The sequence below is a fragment of the Apodemus sylvaticus genome, chromosome 10, assembly GCF_947179515.1.
Source record: "Apodemus sylvaticus chromosome 10, mApoSyl1.1, whole genome shotgun sequence".
In the NCBI taxonomy this organism is placed as follows: domain Eukaryota; kingdom Metazoa; phylum Chordata; class Mammalia; order Rodentia; family Muridae; genus Apodemus; species Apodemus sylvaticus.
Window position 1 is genome coordinate 71,339,164 of NC_067481.1, and position 19,033 is coordinate 71,358,196.

General features: G+C 43.7%; 1 protein-coding gene across 3 annotated transcripts in view; it reads right to left on the reverse strand.

Moving 5' to 3' along the window:
* Positions 1 to 19,033, reverse strand: part of Kif3a (kinesin family member 3A) — a 315,458-nt gene that overhangs the window by 285,002 nt on the left and 11,423 nt on the right. For 2 of the 3 annotated variants that reach the window (XR_007979928.1, XM_052197284.1), the window contains exons 3-16: positions 18,334 to 18,478; positions 18,138 to 18,222; positions 17,543 to 17,648; positions 16,284 to 16,423; positions 15,783 to 15,980; positions 15,343 to 15,517; positions 12,805 to 12,900; positions 6,528 to 6,684; positions 5,902 to 6,082; positions 5,568 to 5,678; positions 4,564 to 4,689; positions 1,629 to 1,682; positions 1,160 to 1,228; positions 695 to 819 (exon numbers count right to left, since the gene is read on the reverse strand). Coding sequence is in view for 2 of the 3 variants with exons in the window: in XM_052197284.1 (XP_052053244.1) it covers positions 695 to 819; positions 1,160 to 1,228; positions 1,629 to 1,682; positions 4,564 to 4,689; positions 5,568 to 5,678; positions 5,902 to 6,082; positions 6,528 to 6,684; positions 12,805 to 12,900; positions 15,343 to 15,517; positions 15,783 to 15,980; positions 16,284 to 16,423; positions 17,543 to 17,648; positions 18,138 to 18,222; positions 18,334 to 18,478 (1,768 nt within the window). In the remaining variant the exon portion in view is untranslated. Of the gene's footprint in view, positions 1 to 694; positions 820 to 1,159; positions 1,229 to 1,628; positions 1,683 to 4,563; positions 4,690 to 5,567; positions 5,679 to 5,901; positions 6,083 to 6,527; positions 6,685 to 9,344; positions 9,354 to 11,307; positions 11,380 to 12,804; positions 12,901 to 15,342; positions 15,518 to 15,782; positions 15,981 to 16,283; positions 16,424 to 17,542; positions 17,649 to 18,137; positions 18,223 to 18,333; positions 18,479 to 19,033 lie in introns of all 3 variants that reach the window. The other variant, XM_052197285.1, reaches the window with a different exon arrangement.

The following is a 19,033-nucleotide window of genomic DNA, read 5'->3' on the forward strand; positions in this document are numbered from 1 at the left end:
TGTAATTGGTTCAAATTACTCAATGCAGGAACACAAGGAACACTAGGAACATCATCCCAAGCCAGGTCTCCCACTGAGCCACGTGAAGCACACACTACACATGTGACTAAGCACACACTACACAACTATTAAACTGGTGCTAGAGGCACACACACTTCACTTGAGATCTAGAAAATCAGTGTCCTTGGGGCTGTCTACCTTCAGAAACCCCGACCAGCCAAACACAGTCTTTTGAGAGTTAAACTAGGCACATTAATTAGCATCTCAGTAGGAGAATCAGTGTACTAACTAGGAGAGAGTAGGTGGTGGGTAATACTAGGAAAGAACAAGGCCAGCAGAAGCTAGTTCTGTTCCTCTCACGGCAGAAGTCCGAAAGACTGCCGTTCTTTTTCTGTTCGCTTAGAGACAGGTTCTTACTGTGTAGGCCTGGCTGTCTTGAAATGTGCTATGCAGATGGGGCTGGCCTGGAACTCAGATGTTCAGGCCCCTGTCTCCCAAGTTCTGGGTTAAAAGTGTTTGCCACCACAATTGTCCCAGAGTACAATTCTTTATCTCTATTTTGCCTATCAAATTGTAACTGCATAAAGAACATAATTGCAAAGTATGTGACATTTTCACTGAAGTTTGACTGTCGTGAGTGTATCTAAGTGTGTCACCTTTCAGCGCTGTCCCCTCAGGACTCCGGTGTGCTCACCTTCGCCCTGTCTTTGGCCTTGCTTTCCCCTTGGAGGTCCGTGGCCTTTCTAACTTCATCAGAGACTGACGCAGACTCTCTTCTGTGTAGGCGAGGTACACGTGGGAAAGGTCTACTTCAAACGGCTACGAGAAACACACATAAGTCAAATTAAACCAGATTTGGGGAAGATTTAAACATGTTGGACACTATGCAGAAGCACCACTAAAGACAAAATCAAATAACATTAAAGGTGTCTTCTATCCCAGTATGTAAACTGTACTCAAAGCTCAGGAATTAGAGGTGAGGTAGGGGAATGGGTGCACCAGAGTGACAGCAGGCCATGCTTGTGGAAGGAATGGCGCCTTCGCCTAGGGCTGGAGAGCAGCCTGTCCTAGCAGCCCCACCCCAGAGCCTCTACTCACAAATGATAAGCCATGCAGTGCCCCATCCTATGAAGACAGAGGCAGTGTTTAAGTCTCTTACGTCTCTCTCCTTCTTGTCAGGGACTGGAGTTTGTTTCCTCATGTTATTTCCTGTGTAGGCCACACATTTCTCAAAGAAGGAAAAGAGACACATCTGAATTAATACTGTGACCTGGGAAGGGTGCTGTAGGATGCCCTGAAGGCTCACTAGTAAACAAGACACTTGTCCTGGAGCACCAAGGAGCCCCAGGCCTAAGCTATTTCCACAAAAGCTCTCCACATTGCTGTGAATCAGAAAATTATCCTATCCTCCAGTGCACTGGGCTCCATCTGCTCTGTCCCACAGCCGCTCTCTCCCACAGCACCAGCACACTCACTCTCCACAGCGCCAGCACACTCACTCTCCACAGCGCCAGCACACTCACTCTCCACAGCAGCACATTCACTCTCCACAACGCCAGCATGTTCTCCATGACAGCAGCACGCTCTCTCTCCACAACGGAGTGAAGCCACCAGGAGTGGGTACTCACTAGCTGCCACTCTCCTATGTCTTCATTCCAGTGGACGTAGTTTTCAATCATTTCCTTCAAAAAGAGCACGAGCCTACTTTTAGTTAACAGTTAAGGTACTGAAAAATATCGATAGACCTATGTGTATACAAACGACATGGCCATGTGTGATGCCTTCCTATACCTATGACTGCATCTTGTTCATAAAAATCCCTTTACTTCCCCATGCCTTGAACTAAGGAAGGTCCTTCAAAGGCCTTGCATTTTATCACTACTGAATAATGTACATGATGGGTAGGGACATGTCATGGTGCTTATGTGGAAGTCAGAGAACAACTCTGTGGAGTCAGTGCTCCCTTTTTATACCTTTCTCTGAGTTCCGGGCATCAAACACAGGTCACCAGGTTTATATGATGAGCCTGTACTTGCTGACCCATCTCACTGGCCCATGAGACCTACACTTTCAATGTTAAGTGAAAAAAGTTGTTTCTAAACATTTCGTACTGCATTTTTGGTTTTGTTTTGAGACAGAGGGTGTAATAGCCCAGGTAGAACTCATTCTAGAGACCAGGCTGCCCTGGGACTCACTCTGAAGATCAGGCTTGCCCAGAACTCAAGGGATCCACCTGCACCTGCCTCCTGAGTGCTGGCATTAAAGGTGTGCACAGCCGGGCGGTGGTGGCGCATGCCTGCAATCCCCGCACTCTGGGAGGCAGAGGCAGGCGGATTTCTGAGTTCGAGGCCAGCCTGGGCTATAGTGTGAGTTCCAGGACAGCCAGGGCTATACAGAGAAACCCTGTCTCAAAAACACCAAATCCAAAAAAAAACCCCAAAACCAGCCTGCATCAAGTATTTAAAGAATCTATATTCCTTCGCTAGAGAGTTGGCTTAATTGCCTTAAGTAACTTTGCATTTGCTCTTGCATCGGTCCTAGGTTTAGTTCCCGTACCTACATGGTGGCTCACAACTCTAATGCCAGGGGATCTGACACCTCCTCTCTGTATGCACTAGTCATGTATGCAGTACACATATATACATATAGGCAAAACAGCCATATACATAAAATAAAAATAAGCTTAAGTACACACACAGACACTTCTTAGGAATTCATGTACATACTATTCAACTGCATAAAAACAAAAAGCTAAAGTTGGGATCCCAGGAATCAGAAGGACAGACAGGCTAGGCTGGAAGAGGCAAAGAAAGAGAAAGGCTGGGAAACCATCTGGCTAGAAACAGGCTACAGTCTAGAATTCAGCTCTGATTTGGGGTAATGAGTTAATGGAACTAGGGCATCCTGAAGTGTTCCAGAAACCCAGGATTAATTCTGGGTACTTGGAGTCAAAGGGGAAAATTTCAGACAAATTTCTCAAAGCCACACTGAGTTTCACAATAGTTAAAAAAAACCCACACATTAAAGTATATTAAGCTATACTAGAAGGTGGGCTGGAGGGATGGCTCCAGGGGTTAAGAGTACCCACTGCTCTTGCAGACAACGGGACTCAGTTCCCAACACCCACATTCAGCGGCTCACAACCTCCTGTGACTCCAGTTATAGGGAGGGGACCCAATACTCTCTCTTAGACTCTATGTACAACCCATATTCTCACATGAACACAAACTAAAAACAAAATAAAATTTTTGCTAAGAAAAAGATTAGACTTTAAAGTTATGTTGATGATAACAATTGCTACATGTTTGAAATGATTTTTGATGATGTCTGGTTGTACAAGGAAGTAATAAATTTAGTGTTATTCAACTGCATACATACAGATGACTAGAATGAGCAGTTTCATGCTCTGTTTATTTACACAGACAAACAGAAAGACAAAGAGTAAGAGAAAAAGAAAGAGAGAGGCGCGAGAGGAGCAAGACGGTGGGCAGAGCACATCCGTCAAGGGGAGGAACCAGCACACTCTGCTTACTTCTCTTTATCTGAAAGTTATTTATTCTTTGGATTTTGTGGATTTGGTTGTGTCTGTGAACTACATGCTTGCCTGATACCTGTGGAAGCCAGAGGAGGGTGTTGGATTTCCTGGAACTGAAATTATAGATGGTTGGTTATGTGGGTGCTGGGAATTGAACCTGGGTTCTCTGGAAGAGCAAGCAATGCTCTCTACACTCTAACAAAGCGTGCTAAGGAACTGCTAGGTTCATCACCTCCTTAAGCACACATTACACGGACCAAGGTCCTTCCAATGGGCTGACATATTCTTAGATGCTTAGATACTCAAAAGGATAATTGCATTTTAAAGAAAATTAACATCTTTTATGCTGGCTAGTTTTATCAACCTGACAAGCACTAGAGTTATCTGAAAGAGAGGAATCTCATAAGAACCATCTGCGGGCCAGGACCAGGCGGTGGTGATGCACGCCTTTAATCCCAGCACTTGGGAGGCAGAAGCAGTCGGATTTTCTGAGTTCGAGGACAGCCTGGTCTACAGAGTGAGTTCCAGGACAGCCAGGTCTACACAGAGAAACCCTGTCTCAAAAAACCAATAAACAAACAAACAAACAAATAAGAAAAAAAGAACCATCTGTGGGGCATTTTCTTAGTGATTGATGGGTGAGGGTTCAGCCCATGTGGCCAGTGCCCCGCTGGACAGGTGGTCCTGGCTTCTGTAAGACAGCAGGCTGAGCACGGCATGAGGAGCAAGCTACTAAGCAGTACCCTCCATGGCCTCTGCATTAGCTCCCATGTCCAGATTCCTGCCCTGTTTAGAGTATCTGTCCTAACTTGCTTCAATGATAAACAGCAATATGGAAGTGTAAGCCAAATCAACGCTTTCCTCCCCAAGTTGCTTTAGTCATGGTGTTCAATCACAGCAATAGTTCACGCAAATTTTACGGAGGACAGTTGGAATGTTTTACAGAGGACAGCTGGAATGTAAACATTTAACGGCTTATTCTCTCGCCTTCACCAATGACCTAGTGTCAGGACCAGAGTCCCCGTCACCTGGTAATCCTGAGGTATGAAATTGTCGATGATGAGCATCTGAAGCCGGAGCTCACGGCTGAGCTGCCGGATGTTCTCCAGGAGGCCTTCGATTTCCCTCTGATGCTCTTGCTGAAGATCAGCCATCTACCAGAGAACCCAATACAGTGCAAAATAAACAAGACATGAAACACACTGCACCTAGCCCACGACGCTAGTCTATGAGGTCCAGATAGACTGATACCATTGCTGGCTATCTCAAATCACTTACAGCTGGGAGGAGGGGGATGCAGGGGAGCTTAAGAAGTAAAATGTAAAACAAGTGTTTTTAGTGCTCTAAAACTATAAGCACTGGGGGATGGGGGAATCAGGAAAGGGGAAATCATTTGAAATGTAAATAAAGAATATCTCTAATAAAATGTAAATAAATAAAAAACTGTAAGCACACAGAGCCAGGGTGGGGTGTCACAGGCCTTTAGTCCCAGCAGAGGCAGAGGAATCTCTGAGTTCAAGATCAGCTTGGACTACAGAATAAGTTCCAGAATGGCCAAGGCCACACACACACAAAAAAACTCTGCCTCAAAAAAACAACAGCCGGGCAGTGGTGGCACACGCCTTTAATCCCAGCACTAGGGAGGCAGAGGCAGGCAAATTTCTGAGTTTGAGGCCAGCCTGGTCTACAGAGTGAGTTCCAGGACAGCCAGGGCTATACAGAGAAACCCTGTCTTGAAAAACCAAAAAAAAAAAAAAAAAAAAACCTGCTAGAGAGATGGCTCAGTGGTTAAGAGCACTGACTACTCTTCCAGAGGTCCTGAGTTCAATTCCCAGCAACCACATGGTGGCTCACAACCATCTGCAATAGGATCTGATGCCCTCTTCTGGTGTGTCTGAAGACAGCTACAGTGTACTCATATAACTAAAATATATAAATAAAATTTTAAAAAAAGAAACAATGAAAACCAAACAAAACTGCAGGTACACACTAAGACTCTAACAACATTATGGGCAAATTTTAAGACACCAACCTCTGACTTGGCAGCCATCAGCATGGTCCAGACTTTCTTTAACTTCTTGGTCTTTCCTTGGGCCTCCTCTTGCAGACTGGTGTATTTTTCCTCAATGTCCAAGCGTTCTTGCTATGATAAAAACAGGCTAACTTCAGAATAATTTCCTTAAGTCACAAACTCAATGTAACAAATGATCTTGGCAACTTGTCTTTGAAAAGATCCACGATCTGCTCCCCACTCCCCTTTCGACATATACAAGCAAGCATTTAACTGTGGGGAGCAGGCCACACACACCACACTCAACATTTAACTGTGGGGAGTGCCACACACACCACACTCAACATGGCGGCACCTCTTTTTCCTCCAGTTCTTTCCGAAGTTGCTCTGCTCTTATTCTCCGCTCCTCCAGCTCCATATTGGACTCCTCAAGAAGTTTCTCTTGCTCCTCAGCTTTGGCCAACAAGTCCACACCGCCGACAATTACCTTCTTCTCCAAAGCAGACAGTTTTTCCAGCAATGACTGATGCTCTTGTCTATAATTAAAAGAACACCCTAAAGCCTGGTCATCTGCTGTTCTAATCTCACTGCCCCAATGAAAGTGGGACTGAAGGGGCATGCTTAGAGAAATTCAGTCATGTGATATCTCTCCAAACCACACCACTACATGGCATTAACTCATCGCCTAAGGTATATTTTGCATTGGCCAATATTTTCTCCTTCACAGAGAATAAATGATCAGAAAGATCCAAGTCTTAGAAATATATCATACTCAGTGGACCCACCATCCACCCCAAAACAGCTACGCTGGAGATGAAAATCAAGCTTTTGGTTGTTTTTTAATTGGTCGGTTTTCCTGATCCACAATCCTGTGAATCCCACAGTCCTGAGCCCACTGCCCCGCCCGCACACTCACTGGGCTTTCAGAAGGTCCTCCCATCATGAGCCCACTGCCCCCCCCCACACCTCCCGCACACTCACTGGGCTTTCAGAAGGTCCTTCTCCCGTCTCTCTAGTTCAGCTCTAGCCTTGTTTCTTTCTTCTTCTTCCATGTCAAGTTTGGTTTCCAGTGCTTTTCTCTCCTCATCAATTTTCGCTTGCATTTCCACCATCTTATCTGGGGAAACTTTCTTTTTACCTATTTGAGTCATGTAATTGCAGCAGTCACTAAGAGCAGTCAGTGCATCAGACATAAGCATCAGCTCAGTACAGCCATGGCTATTCTCAGTCATCAACAGAGAATAGTAAACTTCTGCTCCTACTTAGTAGTTCCTAGAACTTTTTAATTCATTAATAAATTGAAACTGTTGCCCAACTGTGTAGTGATATGTAAAGGAGAAAATGAAGAGGAACAAACTAGATGAGCAGAAAATAGGGAAAGAAAATTAACAGGAAAGCCAAATAAAAAGTAAAGCCCGTGGGCCCCCCAATAGCACACAGAAGCTAAAAAGGAAAACGATTCTTCAGTCACTGTCATGCTCAATCTGTAAGCTACTTATTTAAGGCAGACATGTCACACTGGTAAGCTACCCTGGTAAATCACAAATGAGCCACAAAAGTAAATTACTATGTCAAACTATATCCTCAAAGTCCCTAACTCAGATCAAACATGCCAAGGATGAAGTCAGCAGAAGCACTACGAGCTCATAAGGCTGAGAAGCAGCTTCCAGCTGACAGCACAGTACTAAACGTGTGCAGGTAAATGCAGCTTGCTCACACAAACGTGTGCAGGTAAATGCAGCCTGCTCACACAAACGTGTGCAGGTAAATGCAGCTGCTCACATGAAGTTCACCAGTGAACCTCAAAATCATGAAGCTATGTGAGAAAGATAACCAATGTTTAAACAAATACTGCCTTCAAATGGTTCTGAAACTGAGCCAACGACAGTTCATCTGTGGCTGACACAAGTTCTTAGAAATGTGTCCCTCAGAACAACAAGCATTTCACAGAACTGTCAGGCCTGAGGCTCTCCTGAAAGCTTGTAAGTCTCAACGTCCTTCCCAAGGGACAAGGACAGAGGATTATAAAGTAATGCCTCTACCCCAAATCCAGCCCCTCCTGCTAAGAGGAAAGGGAACTGAAAAGCAATCACTAGGGGAGTGCAGATCTGAGTGGACTCCTGCAGGGGCCATGAAAGGCAGGGCAACTCTTAAGACGAAATCACATTAGAACTTCTGGAGTTTAACAGCATCCTTCCTCCTCAGAACTAAAGTCTAAAGCAAAATCTAAGCACAAAACCAAAGAGGAGCTTAGAGCTGTGACCCAGGTGGCTGGTGTGGTGTGATTCACTGCACCCCGTGCCGGAGGGGGCCTGGGCCATCCACCCTGACCCTTCAGAATTACGCTGTACAGAACAGTTTTCACAAACAATTTAATTCCTATTCCCAGTGAACTCTGTGAAAAGACTTTCTATCAGCAATAGCTTATTAAAAATTTGAGAAGAAAAATCTAGGCTCAGGTTTACAGGAAGTACATACATATTAAAACATGTAACTTCCACCTCAGGGTTACAAGCATTTAGAGAAAAGTAGTAAATATGTTAAAACAAAAATAGCGTGTGGGGCAGGCATGGGTGCTAACAGCGGAGATGAGATGTGCAGAGCAATTGTGTGGGTGAAATTTTGGACTCATAGTGTTTTGTTTTGCTAACAGTTATAAACAGCTCCAAAAACCCATCAGAGGCAGGAATACAGAACAGGGCTGATTAAGTGCTTTCTGTTGCTGAGGGATTGATCGCCTTACAAAGTGATTCCTTCAAACTCATGCTTTGGATGCGAGTATCTCGCCACGCTCAGGAGGGTCTCAGGAAGACATTACGCACACACTAGGTTCAGTTCAAAGGTCCACATGTTCAAGTCCCACGTGGCTCTAGGCAGGACCACTGTGACAAGTCACATTATTTTTTTCAAATAACGCTTTAAGCTAAATGTGACTGTGTAAAAATTTGGTGACTAAGAGTAACTTTTACACAGCTCTTTAAGGAATGAATTTTTATCCTGTGCTCGCCTAAGCCGTAGCCTCCAGCGGGCAGCGTTCCACTGGGGGACACTGTGAGGGCCTCTGTGCCCTCAATGAGTACTTTGGCCCCCAGTGGCGTAACAGCCTAATATACTTCTGAAGAGATTTGTAAAGGAGATGGGGTGTAGCTCAGTGCTTGGCCACCGTGTGCAAAGTCCTGGGTTCATTCCGGGGACCCAGGATACACAGTTCCACTAACCAAATCAATAAAGAAACAAAACAAAACAGCAGCCACAAAAGCTCAGGAGGGTTTGAAAAAAACCTAACCTCTGAAACTTTTTCTAGCTCTCACTGACAAAATTTAGCACAAAAAGGTTAAGTAAATAAATCTAAAAAGGCACGTTGATAGTATAGAAAGTATTTAGCTAAGTCAAAGAGAAGTAGTGATCCTTCCAGTGCCCGGTCTGCCAGGTGCCACCGAAGTGAAGGTGACCTGGTGGGGTGGGCAGGGGTGGAGCTGCAGGAAGCGACAACTGGACTAATGTCATATGTGTTACAAGCACCCATAGTGGAGGCGACAAGAACTGACTCTTGACCTTCAAAAAAGGGGGAAGATGCCTGGATGTCATGTCAGGTACAAGTGTATTCCAAAATCTGACTTAATAGATCTTTAAGAAATTATGGGGAAGATTTTTAAAATAGCTAAAATGGAATTGTTTTAAAAAGAAAGATACTTACCTTGTAAAAATTATTAAAATAAAAAAAGTCAAGTACTTAAATCAAAGGTCTTGAGAAAATGAGTAAGTGCACCAGGTGAAGTGCCAGCCAATCACACCAACCTGCTTGGTCTTGCAAAGAAGCGGTAAGCGAGTCGCAGACAGGGAGCATGTGCACAGAGCCGAGGAGGGAAGAAAGGAAAACATTATTTCCTTTGTTGAGCACGTGTAACAGCATTCATTTAGCATGAGCACAGACATGAATCAAATAATAAAACTGAAATAGAGCCGACAGAAAAGGAAAGCACGTTCCATACAACCATGGATGCTAGACTCTGTTCACCAGGTGGGTCCCGCGCAATATCAGGTGCCCACAGTGCCCCCTGCAGGCGGTACAGCTCAGAGCATGTGCTTATGCTGATGGGTTACAGACATGGAATTGGGAACCTGCTAAGACCTGAAAATATCTAGAAGGGCAAATGAAGTCAATTTTTAAAATTAGTAAATTAAAAGTAACAAAGCTCTCATTGTCCGTATCCAAAATTTCCCAATTCAATGTTTTTTTTTTTTTATATATAAAAACCCATTACAGGTGTCCCCCATTTAAAGAAAATCTACCAGGCAATGAAATAGATAAACTAATTTACAGTAGTTTGTACTGATCATGTGACTAGCAAAAGGTTTAATGAATTTTAAAACCAGTCAGTTCATAATATTTTGTTTTGCAAATTGATTTGCAAGCTGCTTTAACCCGTAAAATGAAGTGCACCTGTAGAGTAGCAAACTCACATTCAGCCTATAGGTAGACTGCTCTGGGTAATTAAATAATGACTAGAGAAGTAAATGATAACTGATGATTCAAGCAAAGGACATTGAACGGCCATTTGTACTTTTTAATGGGAGGGGACATACAGACAAGTTACACACAGCACCCACATGCTGGGACAACCATCTCTCCGCTCCCCAACACACCCAGGTTACAACAGGAAGTAAATGTTAAGTATGCAAACAACAATTGAAGCTTCTTGAATTGGAAAACAAAGATCTTGAATTGAATAAGGTACAATCGTTTCACAACCTCCTTTCATATAACTACTCTCTAAGAATGCTGTTTTAGAACAGAAAATTAGAGAACAATGCATCCTGCTCAGGTACTTTTCTCTCACTTCACAGTTTATATACAGAACTGTGCTTGACGTGGTGTCTGGACAATGCCGTGTGTTTTATGCGTTACCCAGTGAGGTCAGCTGTTCTGGTAACTTACTTCGACAGTGTCACAGACACAGTGTCTTGAGATTCTGAGACAGTCCCTAGTAAAGCTAAAAGCAATGGTTTCTGCCATTACTCTGGAGAAGGGAAGGGTACAGATAATGCTCTAAGAGACAGCAAGCTGCGAGCGAGCAAGCGAGCGAGCTAGAGGAGCAAGCATGGCTTCCATTTTCTTCTGAAAGTAGAAATAGACAAAATTAAATAACGCTTTTCAACTTAATGGTTTACAAAGAAATCTAAGTCTGAAGTAAGTCTAGACAGAGTTTAGGAACTCTGTGTGACTGAGTTTTCTCACCATATCTCACAGAGTCGTAAAATCGACCTGGTAATGTAGAGGGGGAAGCATCCAGCTGGGATGAAACACTACTCGGTCTTCCGTGTCCGCCTCAGGCTTCACACATCTCTACTTGGAATGTGTATGGCTTGTTACAATGGGTGCTGCTGCACCAACACATTTTAATTTGTGCTCGTAGAGAGTCAAGATTTGTTGTTCGTGTCTCTCACACTGACCAGAATTGAAAATGTATAATGAGGCATAAAAAGAACCCTGAGCCTGACCCTTTCACACAGCTCACTCGCTCTCTTCACATCATCTCAGCGGCAAAAGCATGACTCTCTTTCGCACTGTCTCAAACATAGGCTCTGGCCTATGTTTCACAGTTAACTGAAGCCATAGCAGGGGAGGGATCACATGCTTGTTCTACTGGGACCCAACACGGACCAGTCATGACAGGGAGTGGGGCAGCATCTCCCAATGAAGCCCATGAGTGATGGAGAGGCCAGAGCTCTGTGAGAGAAGGTGAGGACCGCCACTCACGAGGCAAGAACTCATCCCGGGGCTTCTCTATGACAGAACATGTGGAGTCTGAGCTACTGCTGCTGCTACTGCCTGCAAGACAAAGAGACGCGCCCACGGCAACCAGAGAGAGGAACAAGAGTGAACAAGTACACAGAGCAGACCTGAGTCCTGCAGGAGGAACTCAGGGACACTGAAGCTTTCTCTGCACTCCAGCACGACTCACTCCCGCTTGAAACTAGGAAGTCCCACCACGGAACTCTTGCCACAAAGCCATGCATTTCTTTAAAGATCTGCAGCAGTGGCAAACCCCACTTCTCATCTAAAGCATAATTATTCAGAGGGCTCAAATGACAAAAATGTCACTCAGTGACAGTCAAGTCTATTTAAGCTGCTAAGAAAGAGAAACAGCTTTAAACCGTAAAGTCACTCAATTCACGTTATAAAAATAAGCTGTTCTTCATCACAGACAACGCTGTCTCCAACTCCCCACCTCCCCTCAAGACATGAAGCTATCAGTCTTTACTTACTTACGTTTAAGGCTTCAGAGTACAACTGACAAGGCTCACCAAGAACTGTGACGCTTCTCAGCATATGTCACTTTAAAAGACCTTTACATATTAAACAGTGGCTTTTTTTTCTACATAAAATTTACTTTTAGTAAGTCTACTATCTGCTTTCAGGGCAGAAAACAAACTAGCTTTAAAAGTCAGGAACAGCTGAGTTTTTGCAAAAGGACCAGCAAGCAGCCAGGCCACGTGCTTTATTTACTGTGAAAGAGCCAGAGACCACAAATAAACCAGGGAGCGTGGCTGCTTTGAGACGCTTTATTTACCAAAGCAGGTTCCACTCGTCTCTGCCCAGCATGCTGTAGTCTGCCAATGTCTGCCCTGACATGGTGCTTCTCTGTGCTTTGATTGTACAGAATCCTCAGCTGTGACTGGGGTTCCCCGTCAGGCAGTGAGGGGGTTTTCAACAAGACCAGTTAACTACCTAAGAATGTGCAGCAGCCTGCAGTAGCCGAGGAGAGGTCTGAGTCTGAAATGAGGCAGGGACATCCTTTGCTGTGTGCCGCCTGCAGCCTCGCTCGGCACCACAGGTTCAAAGGGTGAGAATGACACACAGCTCACAAAGAAAGGATTCAATGAAAAACCTGTAATCTGCATTCAAATTTAGCTCCGGCACATGGCTTTTAACAACTAAAATCATGACTTGGAAAAAAAAGCCCACACTGTCTAATCTCAAAAGCAGATAGGTAATTAACAAAGATGTAAAATTGCCTGACGGTGTGTCTACCATCACAGAGTTTTATGACTTAAAATTTTACAAGTGATGATATGACATCCTAGGTCAGCAAGATAAACAAGAACTTTACAAGGTTAACCGCATGTAGCATGCACTCTCTCGGCTGGAACCACTACCTTAATTAAAAACGACAAATAAAAAGTGGGCACTGCACCATCAGGGAGCAAGCAGCTCTAGCCAGTTCCGATTAGTTAGAGCATGAGTGGGACTTACCCCTTCTCTTCTTCCTTTTCTCTCCATCTTCTCCAAGTTCACCCTCCTCCTCATCCTCCTCTGATCCACTGATGTCAGAGCCTGACACTTCTTCCCCTTGGACAGAAATTTAACAATGACTTTTAGTCTGTTACCGAGTCATTATTGCCTATTTAGGAAGTGCCTATATCTGTTTTCTTAATTAAATGTTTGTTGTACTAAATACAAACTGAAAACCCATTGCAATGTTCTGGACAGTGTATCTGATGTGAAAACGCAGAGGCAGGGCAGGGCAGGGCGAGACTGTAGATCCTGGAGTTTGCTCACAAGCTGGCCTAGCTGACTTGTGAATTCCCCGCCAGTGAGAGGTCCTGTCTTCCCCTGGTCCCCCCTGCACTGTCCTCTTGTCTCTAAGCCTGCGCACATGCCTAAGTCACATGCAACCACACACACTATGTACACAGAAACTTTATTTTACTTTATTATAAGAAACATTTTGAGACAGGATCTCAGTATGAGCTGACAGGCCTGGGACTCACAGCATTCTGCCTGCATCTGTCTCCTCAGTGCTGGGATTAAAGGTGTGTGTACCTTCATGCCTAGCTAAAAAATTGATTTTTACAGTCCTGAAAGAAAAGTTAAAATCTGATCCACTATAAGTACAGCTTTAACCACACACAAGGATCGTGTACTAGCATTTGCTATCATGTACTAGCATTTGCTTTTTAAAACTGTGACCAGGAAAGCATTTGCTTTTTAAAACTGTGACCAGGAAAGCTGGAGAGACGGCTCAGTGGTTAAGAACACTGACTGTTCTTCCAGAGGTCCTGAGTTCAATTCCCAGAAACCATATGGTGGCTCACAACCATCTGTAATGGGATCTGATGCCCTCTTCTGGTGTGTCTGAAGACAGCAACAATGTTCTCATACACATAAAATAAACTTTAAAAAAATATTTAAAAAAAATAAAAAAAAGAAAATTGTGATCATTTTGAGTAGCATTTTGTCCTGTTTTCTGCTTAAGATTTCTACCTTTGTTTTGAATTTTATGTCTATGGGTGTTTACAGATGGCTGTAAGCCACTGTGTGGGTGCTAGAAACAGAAAACAGATCCTGGAGAAGAGTAGCCAGTGCTCTTAGCCACTGAGCCATCTCTCCAATCCTGACATTAATGTTTTTAAAGTCACAAGTCTTTGAAAGCTGTGAGAAAGAGTGCCAGGGGATTGAGGCTAGCCCGTGCTGAGTGAGACTGTATCAAAAAAAAAAAAATCAAGAGAATAGTCATACACTGTCAATTCACACAGGGACTCACTAGGAGGAAAACTGGCATAGTCTGGATAGTCTGCAGGTTGGTGCATGGTTCTGAATCAGCATTTTCTGGGCTCAGTAACAAGATGCTGGTGTGAATAATGCAATACATGGGCAAATGGAAACTCTCTATACTATCTGAACTTCCACAAGCCTCAAATAATTTTAAAATAAATTTATAAAATTATTATTTTAATGCTTTTTCCTACATTTTATTGTTTATGATCATTCTATTAAATAGATCATAAAAACAAGAGTGCAGGGTCAGAAGGACACATAAAGCAAAATCCATTCCAAACAGTACAACTGTCGACAGGACTGTCTCTAAGTACATACATGCCCAGCACCATCTGTACAAGTGCTTGAAGTATGTATCGAATGTGCCCAGTCACACCATTCACACGAACTAAGAGGTGCAGCGAGCTTCACCCAAATGGAGGAATGGATACACAAACAGTGTTGAAGAAGGATGGAATCCTAGTAATCTAAGTAGAAAGAAATCCTAACAAGGCCCAGCACAGAAGAGCCCTGAAGGCCTGACACTGTGAATAGCCAAACTCAGAAGCACAAACAGTGCACAATTGTGGTCCTTATGTGCAGTGCCTAGCAGAGTCAAATATCAACTTGTATCATGTATATTTTATCTATAAAGATGTGAAAAATAAATGAATCATCAAAATAAAGGCCATGTGCTCAGCACTAACTGTGGAGTAAGTATCTCAGAAACAAACTAGCTGTAAATGCCACCTAGTGGCCATTTACAGATGGCCACTTCCATTATCTGCAAGTAGGTCTCCTGCTTTTTCTCAGCATCTGGCTTTTCCCCAGACACATTCAGGTTGGCCCCTAAAGACTGGGGCTATAGGCCCCTTGCCTGCTGCACAGGGAGCTGATACCCGCAAGCTCCTCACCTCCATCACTTGGGACGTCATCCTAGAAAATATTTTCTTAGCAGACACAAATTCCCCAGAATAGTACTTTTAAATACCAATGTTAGGGGCCAACAAATGGGTCAGCAGGTAGGATATTTCCCATGCAAGCCTGACAGAATGTGAGACCTAGAATCAGAGTGCCAGGAAAGTCAGCTCCCACAGGTGTCCTCTGACCCAAATGCACTCTCTCAGACGTGTCCAACACACAGGCACACACACAGAGACTTTAAATCTCAGTGTTAGAGGCTACTGCCTGACAGGAAGCAAACGCTGCAGTCCCAGCATGCCTCAGCTGACAGTTATCTTTGGGAGATGTTACCTTCCTCCAGCTTCTTCTTCAGCTCTTCTATTTCTTTCTGAAACTGGCGAAGCAGAGCATCCTTTGGGTCTTCATTAATTCTAGCTTTGTTTTTAATGTTCTTGGCGCGGTTGGCATACCGCAAGGTACTGATGGTTTCATCATAATTATAATCTGCTGGCCCAATATTTGCACACTGTTGAATTAGAAATATAAATCATTCTATACTTCTAACACCACCATTACCAAAACATACTCGAAGCACGCATGCAATTTAGCCTTCTTTAAATTGGTATCAATCATATAGGTATGGAATGATACAAGCATGGGCAATTACATAGTGCATTACACAAAGAAGAGGGAATGATCTGTAAAGCGCTACTCACATCAATTAGGGGCATTAATCAGAATCTTAATTCTGCCTTCTGAGTACTAACTGCCGTGACTGCCATCTTACTCACCATCATGGTTTTTGAGTTCCCTCCTAAGGAATCCTGCAGGAGACGGGTCAGTTTAGAGTTCCGATAGGGCACATGAGTGCTTTTGCCATCCACCAAGGCAGAAATGACGTTGCCCAGGGTGGACAATGAAAGGTTGATTTTGGTAGCTTCCTTGAGGCGCTGTCCTGTGGCTCCAGTTTTTGCTTGTCTTTCTGACCCCTAGCAATAAACAGACAAAAATGGGCTAATTTTTTTAAAATCAAGATTGTGCTTTTCCTAGTCTTTTTTTTTTTTTGAAGTAATTTAAAGTATCTCATCTGACATCTGAAATTCACTTCAAAATAAAAGAGGGAAGAAGTGAGTAAGGACAGAAAAGAAGCCTGGCCGGAGGTGACAGATGCTGGTGGTTGGGTGACATAATAACACTTTCAGATATCCCATAATAATAAGCACTCTGGAATTTCATGTAACCACACCTCTGAGTGGACCCCAGAGGAGAACTGAGCAGCACCTGGTACTTACGGCAAGGTCCACCAGGTGCAGCTTCCCCATCCTGACGTGCATGTTCCCGTCCACGCCTTTCTCGCTGCACTCGATAGTGATAGTAAAGATGGCGTGGGACCGGGAGCTGTGCTCATTCATGTTAGTCGCTCCAACAGAACCTTTCACAAGGAAAGACACCCTTAAAAATGTAACACAGTGCCTTGACGTTTATTTTGTTTGTTTAGACAGGGTGTGCTGTAGCCCAAGGAATCCTTAAACTTGGGTCTCCTATCTCTACCGTGCCTCTTATATGCAGTGCTAGGGTCGAACAAGGGCTTTGTGCTGCAAAGTAAGCACCGGACCAAGCCAACGATCCTCAGCCCAGAGAGTAGCTTAATTAAATACCCAGAACGTTTAAAATGTTTCCTCATGGTCAAAGCCACTGACTATGTCTAACTATTAACTACAGGTTGTGTTTGGCCATTGTATAATTATTTTATAATTCACACTATAACCAAAGAATCTATAATGTGCTAATATTATAACATAATCACAGCATAAAGCTCTGTACTTCACTCCAAAAAAAATCTAAAGATTGTAATTATCTATGAAACTGAACATAGTAGTGTCTACTTAGGAGGCTAAGGCAGGAGGGTATGTCAACTTAGGTGACCCAGGCCACCACAGCAACATAGCAAGACCTTCTCTCTTGGAAAAAAGAAAAGATTACAGCACACACACACATACACACACACACACACACACAACCCCACGTTAACAACAACAACAACAACAACAAAACCTGTTAATGACTCAACCCTCCTTAGAGAATTATGTTTGGGATTCCAAACTACAGAGTGACTTGCACACACATCAGGTGTCGTAGGGAGAATCAGTGTCAACACTGTTTGAAACAGTGAGTATCAGAAAGACCCGGTACAAGGTGGGAGAGCTAGGTTACTAAACAGCTACTGAAAACATGAGGTGGATCTACATCCATTAACATCAGAAGACGCCAACAGCACGGGAACTTCTCATAGCACTAAGATCTGAGTCCTAGCTCTCAGGAGGCAGAAGCAGGTGCATCTCTGTGAACATGCTTCATCTACATCGCAAGTTCCAGGCCAGCCAGGGCTATGCGTGAGGCTGTGTCTCAAAAAAACAAAACAAAACAAAACAAAACCAACAACTACTAATAAAAGATTAAAACGTTAGCCTCTTTGGGGCAAAAGCCACCGTATCTGCTTTTTGACCAGCGCTCACACGGGCACCCCATCATGGTAACACAGCACACTTACGGTTTTTGTGGCCTAGCGTCATGATTCTATCCATGTCGTCAGCGTTGTTGACTACATATGCTGATAAATCTTTGATATACACCCCCACGTCAGGCCTTTCTTTAACCTAAAATACAAAAAAGTCATGCCTAAGACTTTAGTTAATAACAGTATGTGTCCCAGTTACTCAAGAGTGTTCCCTGTTACACACGGGAAGGTACTAGGCAGGGTATAGTTATGAGCCACGCCTGCACTCACGGAGGTGATAAGGCAGAAGAACATACAAGGGAATCCTGCACACAAAATTCTTTGTGATGGAGCCATGGAGAAAATACAGACTGTGTAAGTTCACGGTTCTCTCCTTCCACCGAGTGCTCTCAGGCTCACTCTCAGGTCTGGCTCAGTGGCAAGCCCCAGCTACCTGCTGAGCACTTTGGAATGTATTTGGGGACAAGTCAGTGAAGGAACAGAGCATCTATCAAAGTTCTCACCTGACCCTGCAGCCACGCTTTGGTGACATACACTGTGGTTTTAAAAGCACCTTTCATAGAAAAAGAGCCTTAATTTGGCAGGCACTCTATTCTGATTTTTATTTTAACTCTAATTCTATCCTTACCTCCAACCTCTGTGTCTGATCTTTACCCAAAAGGTCTCGAACTTCTTCATTATATATCTCCAAATATGACACTCGAACCAAAAACCTGTAAGGACAATAGTGGAACATTCAATGTATAAAATGTGGTTATAATTTCCAAGCTTCTAGGTCTTTCCAGTCGGAGCCTTTCAATATTAAAAAATAGAAGCACTCTCACCTTGTGTCGCCCTCTGCTTTTGCGATGTGACCAAATATGTGAGCAAATGAGTTAGGGATGACCCCTCTGAGCCCCGGTACTGCGCGAACACCTTCCATGGTGAAAGTCTTGCCTGTCCCAGTCTGTCCATACGCAAAGATGGTCCCTAAGAATGGTGCAGATCATCTGTTACTTCCAGAGTCTGACGAATCTTAAAATTAAGCCTTTTGATGCTGTACTGTAACATATTCCCTGAATTAAAACTTCATTCTACACCTGGGCACAATGGCACACATCTATAATCCCAGCAGTAGAATGGAAGAGGTAGAAAGTCATTGCAAGTTTGAGGGTAGCCTGGGCTATATGGGACATTCCAGGGCAGCCTGGGCTACACAGTAAGACTCTATCTTTAAAAAAATAAATAAAAACATATTCTAGTATATGTTTGACCTTTAGTATCAACATGTACAATACGTGTTGTGCCAAAAAAGCAAAGATTGTTAAAGCACCATGATTAACAAAACACTCCTAACAATCTTTATAAAAGCATCCTAAACCCTAAATGCAAAATTCTCACATGTCTGGGCATGGTGAGAGGCGAATGGATTTCTGGGATTTTGAGGCCAGCCTGGTCTACATAGCGAGTTACAGGACAGCTAGGGCTACACAGTGAAATCCTGTCTCATAAAAGAAGAGAAGAGAAGACAAGAGAAGAGAAGAG